This window comes from Anolis carolinensis, chromosome 2, assembly GCF_035594765.1.
Source record: "Anolis carolinensis isolate JA03-04 chromosome 2, rAnoCar3.1.pri, whole genome shotgun sequence".
Taxonomy (NCBI): Eukaryota; Metazoa; Chordata; class Lepidosauria; order Squamata; family Dactyloidae; genus Anolis; species Anolis carolinensis.
The window spans coordinates 97,447,261-97,462,404 of NC_085842.1; the positions used below are offsets into that span (position 1 = coordinate 97,447,261).

The 15,144-nt window shown below is 41.5% G+C and overlaps 1 protein-coding gene and 1 long non-coding RNA gene across 3 annotated transcripts in view; one reads left to right on the forward strand and one right to left on the reverse strand.

Moving 5' to 3' along the window:
- The window catches only part of LOC107982438 (coiled-coil domain-containing protein 69), a 43,045-nt gene extending 38,470 nt beyond the window's left edge, over nt 1-4,575 (forward strand). Inside the window, exons 6-7 of one of the 2 annotated variants that reach the window (XM_016991487.2) lie at nt 2,064-2,183; nt 2,325-4,575. In XM_016991487.2, coding sequence (XP_016846976.2) covers nt 2,064-2,183; nt 2,325-2,363 — 159 coding nt within the window. In that variant the 3' untranslated portion in view covers nt 2,364-4,575. The remainder of the gene's footprint in view (nt 1-2,063; nt 2,184-2,324) is intronic. The other variant, XM_062970278.1, reaches the window with a different exon arrangement.
- A 2,994-nt stretch (nt 4,576-7,569) lies between these two features.
- Nucleotides 7,570-15,144, reverse strand: part of LOC103277889 (uncharacterized) — a 35,900-nt gene continuing 28,325 nt past the window's right edge. Inside the window, exon 3 of the long non-coding RNA XR_001729980.2 lies at nt 7,570-8,101. This is a non-coding gene — a long non-coding RNA (uncharacterized LOC103277889). The remainder of the gene's footprint in view (nt 8,102-15,144) is intronic.

Here is a 15,144-nt window from a genome sequence, read left to right on the forward strand (position 1 = left end):
TGCCCCCTCCCCTGCCCCCATCTCCTAATAGGTGCCATCACTGCCCCCCTGGATCGCTGCAGCGCCCACCAGGGGGCAGTAGCGCCCACTTTGGGAATCACTGCCCTAAACAATTGGTCTCTTGGTGTGGCTGAATCTATCAGATAGCAGTTGGTGTATTATTTATTTCTGTTAAATTTGTATGGGCAGTTTTTAATTTCATTTGAAATGTGGTTTTAGGGGGAAGTTTTGTGAATACCATGGACCACTAAAAAAACAAATGAGTCCAAAAACTTTCCTTAGGAAGCAAGATTATTAAACTGAGGTTGTTGTATATTGGTCATATCATGAGAAGACATGACTCACTAGAAAGGATAATAATGCTTGGTAAAGGTAGAAAGCGGAAGGCAAAGAGGAAGACTGCATTACTGATCGATAGACTCGATAAAGTAGGCCTTGAGTTTGCAAGATCTGAACAGAATTGTTGATGAACAAGCTCTTAGAGATCTCTTATTCATAGGGCTGCCATACATCTACATCAATTTGATGGCAATTAAAATAACAAAAATGTTTTCTATTTAGAGCAAGGATATGGATCTTTTGGCCCCCAAGATGTTTTGGATTCAAACTATCGTAGTTTTTTTACTATTGACTATGTTGGGCATGATGCTGTTCTGAATTGTAGGCCAAAACATTTTGGAGACAGAGTCCTCATTCCTAAATTGGGGAGAAATTAGACAAAATGTCACACCTGCAATTAGCAGTTGAAATAATGTTTTTAGAAGTAAAAAAGCAGGTCATTGAGCTGTGTAGCTCAATGTCCTGATGTAGAACATAGAGAGGCTTTAGTGATTTACTTCCCCACGGCTGTCCTAATCTGAATTAGGTCATATTTGTCTCTTATTTACCAATTCCATTGTTGGATTTGTTAGAGAAGCACTTATCTAGCTTTCTGATAGCATATCTTCTGAGTTTTCTATGACATGGTATGTGCCTGATTAGGGACAAAGTGAATGATGCATGTTTCTGTAGAGGAGTGGATCTGTGCAAATGCATTCAGCCTCATCTTCTTGTTCCAGGAGACTATAGACAAATTGAGTTCCCAGGTGAAGTCTTTTGAAGAGAAAATCAAACAAGCGGAGTCAGTCCTGAGCAGAAATTATAAGAAGTACATCCAGGTGCCATGAGCAAAACCAGACATGATCTACTGTGTAGAATCTTTTGTTTATGAAAAGAGGAGCAATGCTACCTCCTTTTATCACAAACACACTTCCCTCTCACATGTTCAAATAATGCCTGAAGGAGGAGCATAACTACACATATTAGTGATACCTCCCTGCTGATCGCATACCCTAAATTTGAACGTTGAAGGGATAATCTTGATGCATTCAACTAAGACTCTTCCAATAGATATTTTGGAATGTGAACCCATGTTTCAACATATGGAAGAAGCCTTCTGAAAGGAACCAAAGCTTCCTGACCATGAAAAAAGGAGGATAGATTAAAACACACACACACACACATATTTTTAGTTGAAGACTTGGCCAGCAAGCCAAGTACTTGGCTTTCATCTGGACTACAGCTCTCACAGTTTGCAAGGTTGCCTGATGCTTCTGGTAGCTGAAGTCCAAAACATCTACAAGACCCAAGGTTCCCCAGCCCTATTCTGAGTAGTCATTTGATACTGACCATAAGTATAATGAAATCCATTGGAACTGGGGAATTAATTTAGTTGAACTCATAGGGACTTGCTTCTGAGCAAGCATGCATACATTTGCACATCAAGCAATCTATCTGTACGAGTAAATTAGTACTTTTAATTAGCAATACATATACACACTACTTTACAGTGAGAACCCTCCTTGAGCTCAGTGGGATTTACTCCCTGACATAGGCTATAAGATGCAGTTTCTCACTAATATATTGATAGAGAGACAGTGAGACTCTGGGTGGAATTAGGTTCCTGCATGTATACGTTAGATACATACATGCTTGCATACATACGTTAGTGTAAAAATGTGAAATGGTTAGTGTCAGCCTTCTGTTTTAGGGTGCATGTTTACATCCCTCCTCTTGTTTTCTAGAATTTTGAGAGTCCCAGCCAGTTCTGGCATCAGGAAGCAGAGAGGTTGCATTTTCTCATTCATATGAAAAACGCACGCATCCACCATATGGACGAAAAGCTATTTAACTTCGAAACAGTGGTGGGTTTGCTGAATTTATTAATATTTCATAAATCTTTCTAGTCATTAGTAAACACATGTGAAATTGGAAACCCTTGTGCTGTATCTTCCCTTGGACTTGGAAAAGCTCAATTTTTTTACTATAGCTCCCTTTGACTATAGCAGAGAGGTGTCAACCGTGAGGCCCTATGGGAAATGTAATCCAAAACAGTAATGCTTCCAAGCTCTGCCTTTCAATAGATGCTACATATTGATGTCCCAGTCTTCTCTGGCTTCCTATAGAGGACAACGCATCCAAACTCTACATCTTGAAGGTCTGTAGATTTAGGAGCACTGTTGCTTTCCTGGAATATCCTTATTGCTGTTCAAATTTTAACAAAGCGTCGTGGCTCTGTGCTTTCTCTTGAGATAACTGGATGTTTTGTGTGCCCACAGTATCTTACAGATGGACCGGAATTTGTTGCTTCAGGAGGAAGTGAAAACTCTTCAGCAGAAGAATGAAGAGCTTCATGTGCAGATGCAAAATCACATAACAGTGACAAGGCATTGTCTTTAGCTGCATCATGCATCTCTGGCATACTATACCTTTGTGAAGGGTTTGGGAGATGGGCTATAGAAATACATGTGAAAAGGGACTAATGGAAACTTTAGGGTGACCAGATTCACTATTCTTGATTTGGGTATGCAAGCTATTTAGATTAGGGAAGCAGCAATGATAGCATAGCTGTCACAGATAGCAAAAAACCAATCAAAGTAGAAGCAAAAATTTCTAACACCGTATAAGAATCTCAAAAACATCTGCTTCCTGTGCAGCATTTAATGTCAGTTTGTTCTGATAAATAATGGAGAAGTTTTCCCCAAATATTTGAAGAGGATTGTTGTAATCAGCATTACTGGAAAAAATGCTAAACTTTACTAGGTTTCAGGCTATTTTTAAGCATATTTGCCTGGTAAAGGCATTTGATGTGCTCCACCCTGTTGTGAAATCCGTAGTGTAGGTTCCAGTTCAAATGGCTCCTTTCTCTCTTTTCACATCTACCATATCATTTCTGAGAACTGCCCTGTATTATTTAGGGAAGTGACCATAGCTCAGTGGTAGAACATGTGCTGTGCATGCAGATGGTTCAAGGTCTAATCTCTGATCCTACTCAAGATAGGACCAGGAAGGATCCAGGTAGTTAGAAAGAGGGCGAGATAAACTTCTAGAAAAGTTGTTTATAAATAATTCAGTGGCTCTGGCTGCAGAAAACAGGAGGGACCATCCTGTCTGCCTTAGGCAGTGGGACCTTGGATGCTGCCTTTGACAACTTTCTGTGTACATATATCCCACTGGCCATGCTAGCAGGGGGATTCTGGCAACTGTACAGCTATCTCTCCCCATTCACTGGGGTTAGGGGTACAGAAGCCTCACAAAAGTAGAAGAATCCCAAATAAAAAACACCCTTTAAATTTGAGAAATCTTGTCTCTAAACCAGTGGTTCTCAACTTGTGGGCCTCCTGGTGTTTTGGCCTGCAACTCCCAGAAATCTCAGCCAGTTTACCAGCTGTTAAGATTTCTGGGAGTTGAAGGCCAAAACATCTGGGGACCCACAGGTTGAGAACCACTGCTCTGAGCTCTCTAGTGCAATTCTGTGATGAATGTCTGGCAGAAGTGGACCTTAGAATCACACTGGAGGACTGCGAGATTCCTAGAGATAACATATTAATCAAATCCATGAATAATCAAAATTGCAAAAGTGAAATCTGCAAAGACTATAGTCTTCAAAGTAACTTATCACAGCATTGGTTCTGTTTTACAGGCAACTCTCTGATGAGGTCATGAAACTTCGTGAGGCCCTGGAGAAAGAGTCGCAGCTCAGAGAACAAGCTCACCGGGTGAAGGAAGAGTTGATGTACAGGGTGCTCAGTGGTGACCCTGAACACATCTTCCCCATCTCCACTGACGTGATACACATTTCTATGTAGCACTTTGAGCCCCTTTTCTGTTCCACACTTAAAACAATATTTTGGTGAGGCCTCATCAGTGGAATGCAATGCTTCAGAAGGTTCTAAGATTCGATTACTCTAATTCCTGTTCTGTATGCTGTTTTGATTCAAGGGAAGCATCAAAAATAAGGCACAAAAGTATTTAGTTTAGTAAGTTGATAGTAATAGTATAGAATTAACATAGAACCAGTTAGACACATTTTTTTTAAAATTGAACCTTTCAGATCCTACATTTGAAAGCAGACTTATAACATGGTTAATTTCACTAGATTTTGTTTGATTCTTTCTGCCTTTAGTATATACCTACTCTGTCATTAATGTTTCAGAAAACTGTTAAACCAAAACATACATCAATTGATTTGCACATTTGGAGAGTTATTTTGTTTTTGCATTAGAATAAAGGAATTTTATACTTACTAATACACAACCCAAGGACTGTGTTTTGCATTTTCAGATTTAATTTTGCAAGATCTCTGGATGTAGCCTAAACCTACATGAATGCAGTTACCTGCTATTTGCCTTAAGTATATACTTTTTTATTAAAAAATCATTGATTGGGTGGGAGTTAATTCCACCATTTGGTCTTCGTGACAGAAAATGTCAACTTCCAGTGGAGGCCTTCCTAACCCAAGTAGGAGGAAAGGCTGAGTACTGTCCTATGTGAAATCTCTCTCAGCAATAGATCAAATGTTCATGTTAGTTGACATAAAGATGGTTCACTGAGAGAGGGTGCTTCCACACAGTGGAAAAGTCCGCTTTGACCCGGGTTTAAAAAACCCAGGTCAGGGTGGACTGTAGTCCACACACCAGCCACAAAAGCCCGCGCTTTTGCAGCTGGATGTCTAGACGTTCTCCGGTAACTTCCAGGAAAACACCCAAACACCTGTCTAGCATTTCCCTTCTGCCAGCCCTGTCCTGGTGATTAGGAATGAGGTGCCAAGAGAGGGACAGGAGTGGTTTTCCTCCTCGTCCCCCCCCCCCCTTCCTCCTGGCACGTCGCTCCTAAGTGCCAGGAGAGGGCTGGCATTTGGCTGGGCAAGTTATTTTACTTTTTTGATGCTTTTTAAGGGGTGTGGGGAGGGGGTTGTTGTCCTTGCGGTTTTCTGGGCTAATTTAGTAAGGAAAATTGCAGAACAGCTGTCTGGACTGCAGACAGCTGTCCGGTAGTGAGTTTATCCTTCCTGGAAGGCGTTAAATAAACCTATTATCAAATTAATTTGCCACAAACCAGGATTTTCTGGAAGCCATTAATTCACCACAAACCAGGATTTTCCTGGTTTGTGGTGAATTAATGGCTTCCAGAAACGTTGTCTGGGCAGCCCCTTTTTTGATGTGGGAAGACCCGCATTAAAGGGGCTGTCTGGAACTACCCGGAGTAATATTACATCCTGGCTGTAAAACTTCAAATGGTGGGGAAACTTCACAAGCATAACTGTTCCCCCATGCAAACACTTTCTATCTGCCTGGAAAACTAGATGTCAAGAAAAGTCTAAGCTTAACTTTCTCCCAGACATTCTTATTCTCTATGTATAGGGATTTGTTTTAATGGAGGTGAGGGAAGATTGTTCAGTCACATGAATCCATCCCAATCATTAAAGTAATATAGCTCAAAAACAGGTATATGATACATATATGCAAAATTTGACAGAAGTTACATGATTTGGTCTCCCAATGGTTTTAGTACAGACAAATATCAGCAGGGTCTGTGTGTTTGTCCAGATTTGACTGTAGTGCTATTTATGTGAGATCTGCTCTCCATGTTATTTTCCTTATTACCTTTCAAGCCCCCATCCCCAACTGTTGTCTGTATGTGTGTGTGTGTGTGCGCACATGCATTTGCCTTCAAGTCACCTGTTAATGTATGATGGCACCACGAATTTCATAGAGTTTCCCTAGGCAAGAATGACTCAAGAGGTGGTTTGCCAGTTCTTTTCTCTAAAATAGTTCCTACAGCACCTGGCATTTGTTGATGGGCTCCTACTGGTATCTAACCAGGGCTCAGCTCACCCTTCAAGATCAGATGGGATCTCAGACTTTCTTAAACAGGATTTTCACTGGCAAGAGGGCACAATAGAGATCAGCTGGCCCTTTCTCACTACACAATTATAGTGCTAGATTCCCTTTGAAATGCCATGGCTAAATCCTAAAGGATATTGGGATCTGTAGTCTGGTGAATATTCTTATGGCTTGCTAAAATTGGAAGATACCGGAAATCTGAAGACAGACTGCCATTTTGTAAAATCTGGTCCAATGAGCAATTGGAGCAATGAAGACCCACAATAGCAAGTCTCAGCTAGAAAGCTTTTTAAAAGATTGGATCTATAATCCCCAACCAGGCCATGCTGGCTAGAGGTGCGAGGAGCTGTCGTTCCAAACAAAAGATTTCCAGGCTCTGCAACAACTTGACAAAACTACTGAATATTTTAAAAGATTGTCTTCATCTGCAATGTTCAGGTTTGTGTGTGTGTGTGTCTACTTTAAAATGCATCTTCTTGCTGTTTTGTTATGTAACTAAGAAAGGCTAAATGTAACTTTAGAGAAGACAACTCTTATGACTGCAAGGGTGAAAACTGGACATAGCTCCTGCACCAAAACTGGTTGTAGAAAAGGGAATTTCAACAGATCTAGCCTGTTACCTGGTTGAATGACAAGCAACATCTAATATTCCTTCTTCTACACAATCATTAATGGCATGGGAGCTTTCTCCAGTTTTCTTTCTGATATCAGCTTTTTAGCTTTTGGATTCCCAAGTGTAATTGGGACTTTTAGTCACACAGGTGGCTACCCAGACTTTGCCTTCCTGGGAGCCAGTGTGGCTTGAACCAAATGAACACGAGTAGTGTTCCGTCGCCCAGAGGTTTGGTTTGCATGTTTTATAGTTGTAGGAATAGTATCTGTTTGCATTTGCTCCAGGGTTGCTGCAGATTCTGCAGCAGTCTGATAGTTTAGCCTGTTTGCATGTCTTTGCTGCTTGCAGCCTGCAAATGTATCATTTTGTTCTGGAGACTGCCCCTTTTCCTGGGGATAGAAGGCTCCATTTTGAGAAGCCTTTTCTGCCTTCTAGACTGAAGGAGAAACAACATAGATGTGCTTGTGTGGCCAAGCCAGGCCAACTCTGAAAAGGCCATCGTAAGTACAAACAAATGACCTGCCTTTAAAACCAGTGCCAAGCATAGATAGGGGAAAGACCTGTTCTTTCTAATAGCTTTGGCACTGGGGCAGAGAACATCTTCAGATTTCTTTGCCACTGGAGGAAGCCCTACCAACTTCGCCTCAAAAACTAGCTTTGAGCTTGGATAGTTATAGATCTTTTGATAGCAGCTCAGAGCTAGGGTGAAGAGGATCTCTGGACCTCTTTGCCTTTGGTGGAAGTTAACCCAGCAACCTAAAGGGGGAAAGCAAGGAAGGAACATCTGCAAGGTTTTATAAGTGGACTGTTTTTATTTGCAACTTTAATTATATGTGCCAAGTCTTCCAAGGACTTTGTGAAAATAAAATTTTGTTTGATCTACTTGAAGTGCCTTTGGTTACTGGGATTTCCAGAGCTTCTAAGTAAGGCCCCCACAGTTCACCTGGGCAAAGGAAGAAACACATCCTAAAGATTAAAAGGGTGCCTGGGTGTTCTACACAATCATTAATGGCATGGGAGCTTTCTCCAGTTTTCTTTCTGATATCAGCTTTTTAGCTTTTGGATTCCCAAGTGTAATTGGGACTTTTAGTCACACAGGTGGCTACCCAGACTTTGCCTTCCTGGGAGCCAGTGTGGCTTGAACCAAATGAACACGAGTAGATACTGTGGTGCTGCCCTGAAATTTTTTAGCAATACAGCTATACAACCCATCATCCACAACACAAGCTTCATCGATGTAAAAGATGCTTTTGGACTCCTGCTGCACCTGTCCTCCCTGTCGTACCAAGTCTGTGTGTTCATGCACATAAGGCGGTCTCCCAATCTGAAAGTGAGAGAAGACATTATTTTTGAGAAAGCACTTATCCCTAACAGAATTCTGGCAGAGCACATAATGGCTGTTTCTCATGTAGCTATATAGCAGTGGTTCTCAACCTGTGGGTCCCCAGGTGTTTTGGCCTACAACTCCAGCTGCTAGGATTTCTGGGAGTTAAAGGCCAAAACATCTGGGGGCCCACAGGTTGAGAACCACTGCTATATAGAGAGGAGCTTAAGCAATATTCAGCTTTGGAGGCAACATAATGCAATTCTTCTGAAAGCTGCCTGGCCAAAACAGTTTTGTGATAGTCTCCTCCTAAAGGTTAGATGGTTGCATTAAGTGCTGTGCAATATCATAGCCCATGCTTTCCCCAGAAGCAATAAACGCCATCTTGTCTCCTAACAGGACAAGAGGACAAGGCAAAATATAACTATAGTTTTCTAGTCGTTGTGGGGAAATGCTTCCAAATATTGCAAGTGCACATATCTGACCCAGTTTTGAGACCTTACCCAGGTTGGAGCCCTGCTTCACTTCTGTGACTTTCCAAATAAAAGCAAGTGCATTTCTGCAATTCAGGGAAGAAAGAAACTTGGGACAGGAGATGGAAATGTGTGTGTCAGTGTTGCTGATCCATCATTCCACACTCTTGTCTAGAACTGGAAGGTCAGAGGCTTCCCAGTCTGAGGGTGCATCTACACTGTAGAATTAATGCAGCTTGACACCATTTTAACTTGGAGATCTAAGAATGATTGTAGTCTTTTCAAAACGGCCTGATCCCCAATTGTGAAAAATCACATCTGACCCATCTGAGAAAATGAATTATAATCCAGGAAAGTTTGGTTTAGTCTTATAAGTGCCACAAGTGCACACACAACCTCTTCTGTATGAGTGATGGCATCAAGGCGACCCACAAAACGACAAAACTACAGGCCCCCCAACCTCGAAATTTGTCAACACAACCCATCATCCACGCCACTAGGTTGATACAACAAAAAGAAAAGAAAAATAAAGTCCTAATTAGAGAGAGAGCAATAATTGTTTTTATCCAATTGCTGCCAGTTTAGAGGGCTAATCTCTGCCCACTTGGTCTCCTAGCAACCAACTCAGCCAGGGGACAGGCAGATTTAGGCCTCACTTAGGCCTCTTCCACAGATTATCTAATTTGCACTGGATTATATGGCAGTGTAGACTCAAGGCCCTTCCACACAGCTATATAACCCATTTATAATCTTATATTATCTGCTTTGCACTGGATTATCTTGACTCCACACTGCCATATAATCCACTTCAGTGTGCATTTTAGACAGCTGTGAAGAAGGGGCCTCATATAATCCAGTTCTAAGCAGATAATATAAGATTATCAATATACAGTAGAGTCTCACTTATCCAACATAAACAGGCTGGCAGGATGTTGGATAATAAGAAGGGATTCAGGAAAAGCCAATTAAACATCAAATTAGGTAATCGTTATATAAAATTAAGCACCAGAACATCATATTATACAACAAATTTGACAGAAAAAGTAGTTCCATGCGCAGTAATGCTATGTAGTAATTACAGTAGAGTCTCACTTATCCAACACTCACTTAGCCAACGTTCTGGATTATCCAACGCATTTTTGTAGTCAATGTTTTCAATATATCGTGAGATTTTGGTGCTAAATTCATAAATACAGTAATTACTACATAGCATTACTGCGATTTGAACTACTTTTTCTGCCAAATTTGTTGTCTAACATGATGTTTTGGTGCTTCATTTGTAAAATCATAACCCAATTTGATGTTTAATAGGCTTTTCCTTAATGCCTCCTTATTATCCAACATATTCGCTTATTCAACATTCTGCCGGCCCATTTATGTTGGATAAGTGAGACTCTACTGTACTGTATTTACAAATTTACCACTAAAATATCACAATGAATTTACAACACTGACTACAAAAACATTGATTATGAAAAGGCAGACTGCGTTGGATAATCCAGAACATTGTATAAGCGAATGTTGGATAAGCGAGATTCTACTTTAAGATGAAATAATTACTGGGATAGAATAATGCAGAACAATATAATCTCTAAAACCAGGACAGTAAATAAAGACCAACAGTCTGAAAGCAGGGAAATTGGAAATTCCATAAAGGAAACAATCAGGGCCAGCTAACACCTCCCAAGAAAGGATTCTTCCAGAAAGGAAGCTGAGAAGGGAGTGAAGCACTGTGTATTACCAAAGTCATTATTATTTCTATCATTGCTATTATTATTATTATTATTATTATTATTATTGTGTTGCGGTCAACCGTGAAAATGAATACAATCTGGCTCCAAGTATTCAAAAACACTAAAATCAGAATATATAAAAATTAATGTGGTATAATAAAGCAGAACAATACAATCTCTAAAATCAGAACACTAAATAAAGAACAACACTCTGAAAACAGGGGAATTCCACACAGGAAACAATCAGGGCCAGCTAACACCTCCCAACAAAGTATTCCCATCATCAAAGTCTGGCAAATCCTCTGTTTTCTCAGGGCCACAGACAGCAGAAGCACATAAAATATCGCAAACAACACCACTCTGAAAACAAGGGAATTCCAGACAGGAAATAATCAGGGCCAGCTAACACCTCCCAACAAAATATTCACTCAGGGAGGAAACAGCCAGGCTTTAAAGCTGCAAGGCCATTACATCGTAATCATTTTTCCTAATTGCAGCATTCATACTTGCCTTCAAGAGACAAAAAAAAAAACAATCAGAAATATTGTATATTCACAACCTTTAGGAAATAATATCCCCTGATGGCGCAGCGTGTTAAAGCGCTGAGCTGCTGAACTTCTGGACCGAAAGGCCGCAGGTTTGAATTGGGGGAGGGGAGAGAGCCCCCACTGTTAGCCCCAGCTTCTGCCAACCCAGAAGTTCGAAAACATGCAAATGTGAGTGCATCAATAGGTACTGCTCCGGCGGGAAGGTAACACCGCAGTCATCCCACATGACCTTGGAGGAGTCTACGGACAACGCTGGCTCTTCGGCTTACAAATGCAGATGAGCACCAACCCCCAGAGTCAGGGGAAAACGTTTACCCTTTACCTTCACTACCACCAATTCCTCAATACTTTATTTCCCAGACCACCAGACTTGGCCACAGCAACGCGTGGCCGGGCACAGCTAGTATATTATAAATTTCTTCTTAAAAGTGTGCCATTATGCTTCATGGAATTGTTCTGGGGTGAGCTTGAAACCCCTCCTCTCCTGCCCACGTCTCCCAAGAATCTTGCTTGAAAAATAGTACCGTATTTATAGCCCCTTGAGGCTCACTATTTTCAGTAGCTGTGGAACTCCTTTCCTGAGGAAATATATACGGCCTCATAATCATTGCTCTAAGAGAGCCTGAAATATGTCTTTCTTCCATTCAGTTCATATTAAGGAGCTGTGAACTTTTACTGCTGCTCTTTCTAAATTCATAGATTTGCTGGGATGTTTTCTGCCATTTGATTGTTTTTCTCAACTTCTAGGTGAGGAAAGTGACCCCTAAAAGGCAGGTCATATCATAGTGAAATCAAACTGATATAAGCACACAAAGTGCTGTGTTTAATTAGGTAGGATGCTCCTCAACAGGAACATATTTAGCTCTTTCCCACAGGTTGTGGGCATCAACAGGATCTGTGCCTATAGTCAGAAATTTGTCAATCCATATGATGATGATGTTTTTTTTTCTCCTTAAAATGAGCAGTTTGCTTTTGTGTTCTCTCCATGACCTTTATCTTAAAAGGGTTGAACCTAATTCAGACTGGCTTTGTATCCCTTTATTTTTCTCTTCATGGATCATGTTACAGTAGAGTCTCAATTATCCAACACTCGCTTATCCAACATTCTGGATTATCCAACGCATTTTTGTAGTCAATGTTTTCAATACATCGTGATATTTTGGTGCTAAATTCGTAAATACAGTGATTACTACATAGCATTACTGTGTATTGAACTATTTTTTCTGTCAAATTTGTTGTATAACATGATGTTTTGGTGCTTAATTTGTAAAATCATAACCTAATCTAATGTTTAATAGGCTTTTCCTTAATCTCTCCTTATTATCCAACAGATTCGCTTATCCAACGTTCTACCGGCCCGTTTACGTTGGATAAGCGAGACTCTACTGTAGTTTTTTTTTTGTTTCCAGTTCTAAGAAGGTAATACTTCAGGTCAGCCTTAGAGCTGAAGGAGCTGAAAGAGCCATGCAGCATGGTGCCAGCCATATCTCTTTCCCCACACCCACTCCCTACCAGATCCAGATCTGTCCTTGGCTTGGTTCAGTGCTTTCTGGATAAGAGTGAACTACAACTCCCAGATTCCCAGGGCAATCACCCCCTAAACCCTGCCATAGTATTCTCAGTTGGCCATGTTGGGTGTGTGTGCCAGGTTTGGTCCAGATCTGTCGTTGGCTGGGTTCAGGACTCTCTGGATAAGGTTGAACTACAACTCTGAGATCCAAGGTCAGTCACCACCAAACCAGGCCTGTATGCACAGTTGGCCATGTTGGGTGTGTGTGCCAATTTTTGTACAGTTCTTACATCAGTTGGGTTTGGTGCTTTCTGGATGCAAGTGAACTACAACTCCTGAAACAAAGGGCAGTTCCCCTAAACCCTTGCAGTATGTTCATTTGGTGATGGGGCTTCTCTGTGCCAAGTGTGGTCCCAGTCCATTGTTGGTGGGTTCACAGTATCAGTGAAGGTACTGCATGTCCCATTATCTGTGGCAAGTTTGGTCCAGATTCGTCGTTGGTTGGGTTCACAGTGCTCCCTGGATGTAGGTTAAGTACAAATTATGGTGAATTCTCCACCAAACCTCTTGTTCAGTTGCTGATCAATTCCTCTGTTAACTGTGTGCCATAGGAAAGGGTAGAAAAGGGTTAAGGTAGAGGCAGTGGGTGAGGTCATGCAAATTAAGGAAGCCTGGGATGTCCATTCTGGAGGAAAAACAGAACATCTAGGATGAAATTGTCCCCGCATGAAAACGTTCACTTGGGTGGGGGGCAGAATGGTGTGGAGGACACTGGGAAGGTTTGGGCTACATGTTCATGGTGTTCACTATAATCTCCATGTCAGTGGAGGGATGTCTATTGGTGTCTCCTGCTCAGTGGGAACTATAGCTGTTTGTGGAGGTGGGTGGCTGTCTGTGTAAATCAGGGGTCCCCAAACTAAGGCCCAGGGGCCACATGAGGCCCATCGAAACCATTTATGTGGCCCCCGTGTCACAAAGGCAGAAGGGGGGTGGGGCTAAATGACCCAAGGGGTCTCTTCCAACCCTCTTTATTATTATTATTATTATTATTATTATTATTATTATTATTATTAACATTGAGGCTGGGAGGCCATCTGTCAGGGGTGCTTTGCTTGTGCTTTTGGTGCCCAAAGGCAGAAACGGGATTGGAGTCAATGGCCCAAAGGGTCTCTCCCAACCCTATTATTATTATTATTATTATTATTATTATTATTATTATTATTATTATTGTATGACACAGCAAACAAGTTAGATATGCTGGATTTCGTTTCACAAAATCACAAGTCGAACACTTCCCAAGCGTTTAGGACTGTGTGATGTATTATTCGGATGATGCGCCCAGATCCCAGTAGGGTGGCCTTTTGCAGTTGGCAGATCGTGATCTTGTCAATGTCTATTGTTTCCAAATGCCGGCTGAGATCTTTTGCAACGGCACCCAATGTGCCGATCACCACGGGGACCACCTGTACTGGTTTCTACCAGAGTTTTGAAGTTCAATTTTGAGGTCCTGATAGCGGCTGAGTTTTTCCTGTTGTTTTTTGTTGATGTGACTGTCACCTGGCATGGCAACATCAATGATCCATACCTTTTTCTTTTCCACAACTGTAATGTCTGGTGTGTTGTGTTCTAGAACTTTGTCAGTCTGGATTCGGAAATCCCACAGTATCTTTGCATGCTCATTTTCCAATACTTTTGCAGGTTTGTGATCCCACCAGTTCTTTGCTGCTGGGAAGTGGTACTTGAGGCATAAGTTCCAATGAATCATCATCTTTTTTATTTTTATATTATTATTATTATTATTATTATTATTATTATTATTATTATTATTATTATTATTGCTTCCTGGCTAACTATAGTCCGGTACACTTAGAAACAAATGCGGTCATTGCTAATAGTCAACACGGATTTACCAAAAACAAGTCATGCCAGACTAATCTGATCTCTTTTTTCGATAGAGTTACGAGTTGGGTCGATACAGGGAATGCTGTGGATGTAGCCTACCTGGGTTTCAGTAAGGCCTTCGACAAAGTCCCCCACGACCTTCTGGCAAACAAACTAGTTAAATGTGGTCTAGACAGAACTACGGTTAGGTGGATCTGTAATTGGCTAAGCGAACGAACCCAAAGGGTGCTCACCAATGCGTCGTCTTCATCATGGAAAGAAGTGACAAGTGGAGTGCCGCAGGGCTCTGTCCTGGGCCCGGTTCTGTTCAACATCTTTATTAACGACTTAGACGAAGGGTTAGAAGGCATGATCATCAAGTTTGCAGACGACACAAAACTGGGAGGGATAGCTAACACTCCAGAAGACAGGAGCAGAATTCAAAACGATCTTGACAGACTAGAGAGATGGGCCAAAACTAACAAAATGAAGTTCAACAGGGACAAATGCAAGATACTTCACTTCGGCAGAAAAAATGGAAATCAAAGATACAGAATGGGGGACGCCTGGCTTGACAGCAGTGTGTGCGAAAAAGACCTTGGAGTCCTTGTGGACAACAAGTTAAACATGAGCCAACAATGTGATGCGGCTGCTAAAAAAGCCAATGGGATTCTGGCCTGCATCAATAGGGGAATAGCGTCTAGATCCAGGGAAGTTATGCTCCCCCTCTATTCTGCCTTGGTCAGACCACACCTGGAATACTGTGTCCAATTTTGGGCACCACAGTTGAAGGGAGATGTTGACAAGCTGGAAAGCGTCCAGAGGAGGGCGACTAAAATGATTAAGGGTCTGGAGAACAAGCCCTATGAGGAGCGGCTTAAAGAGCTGGGCATGTTTA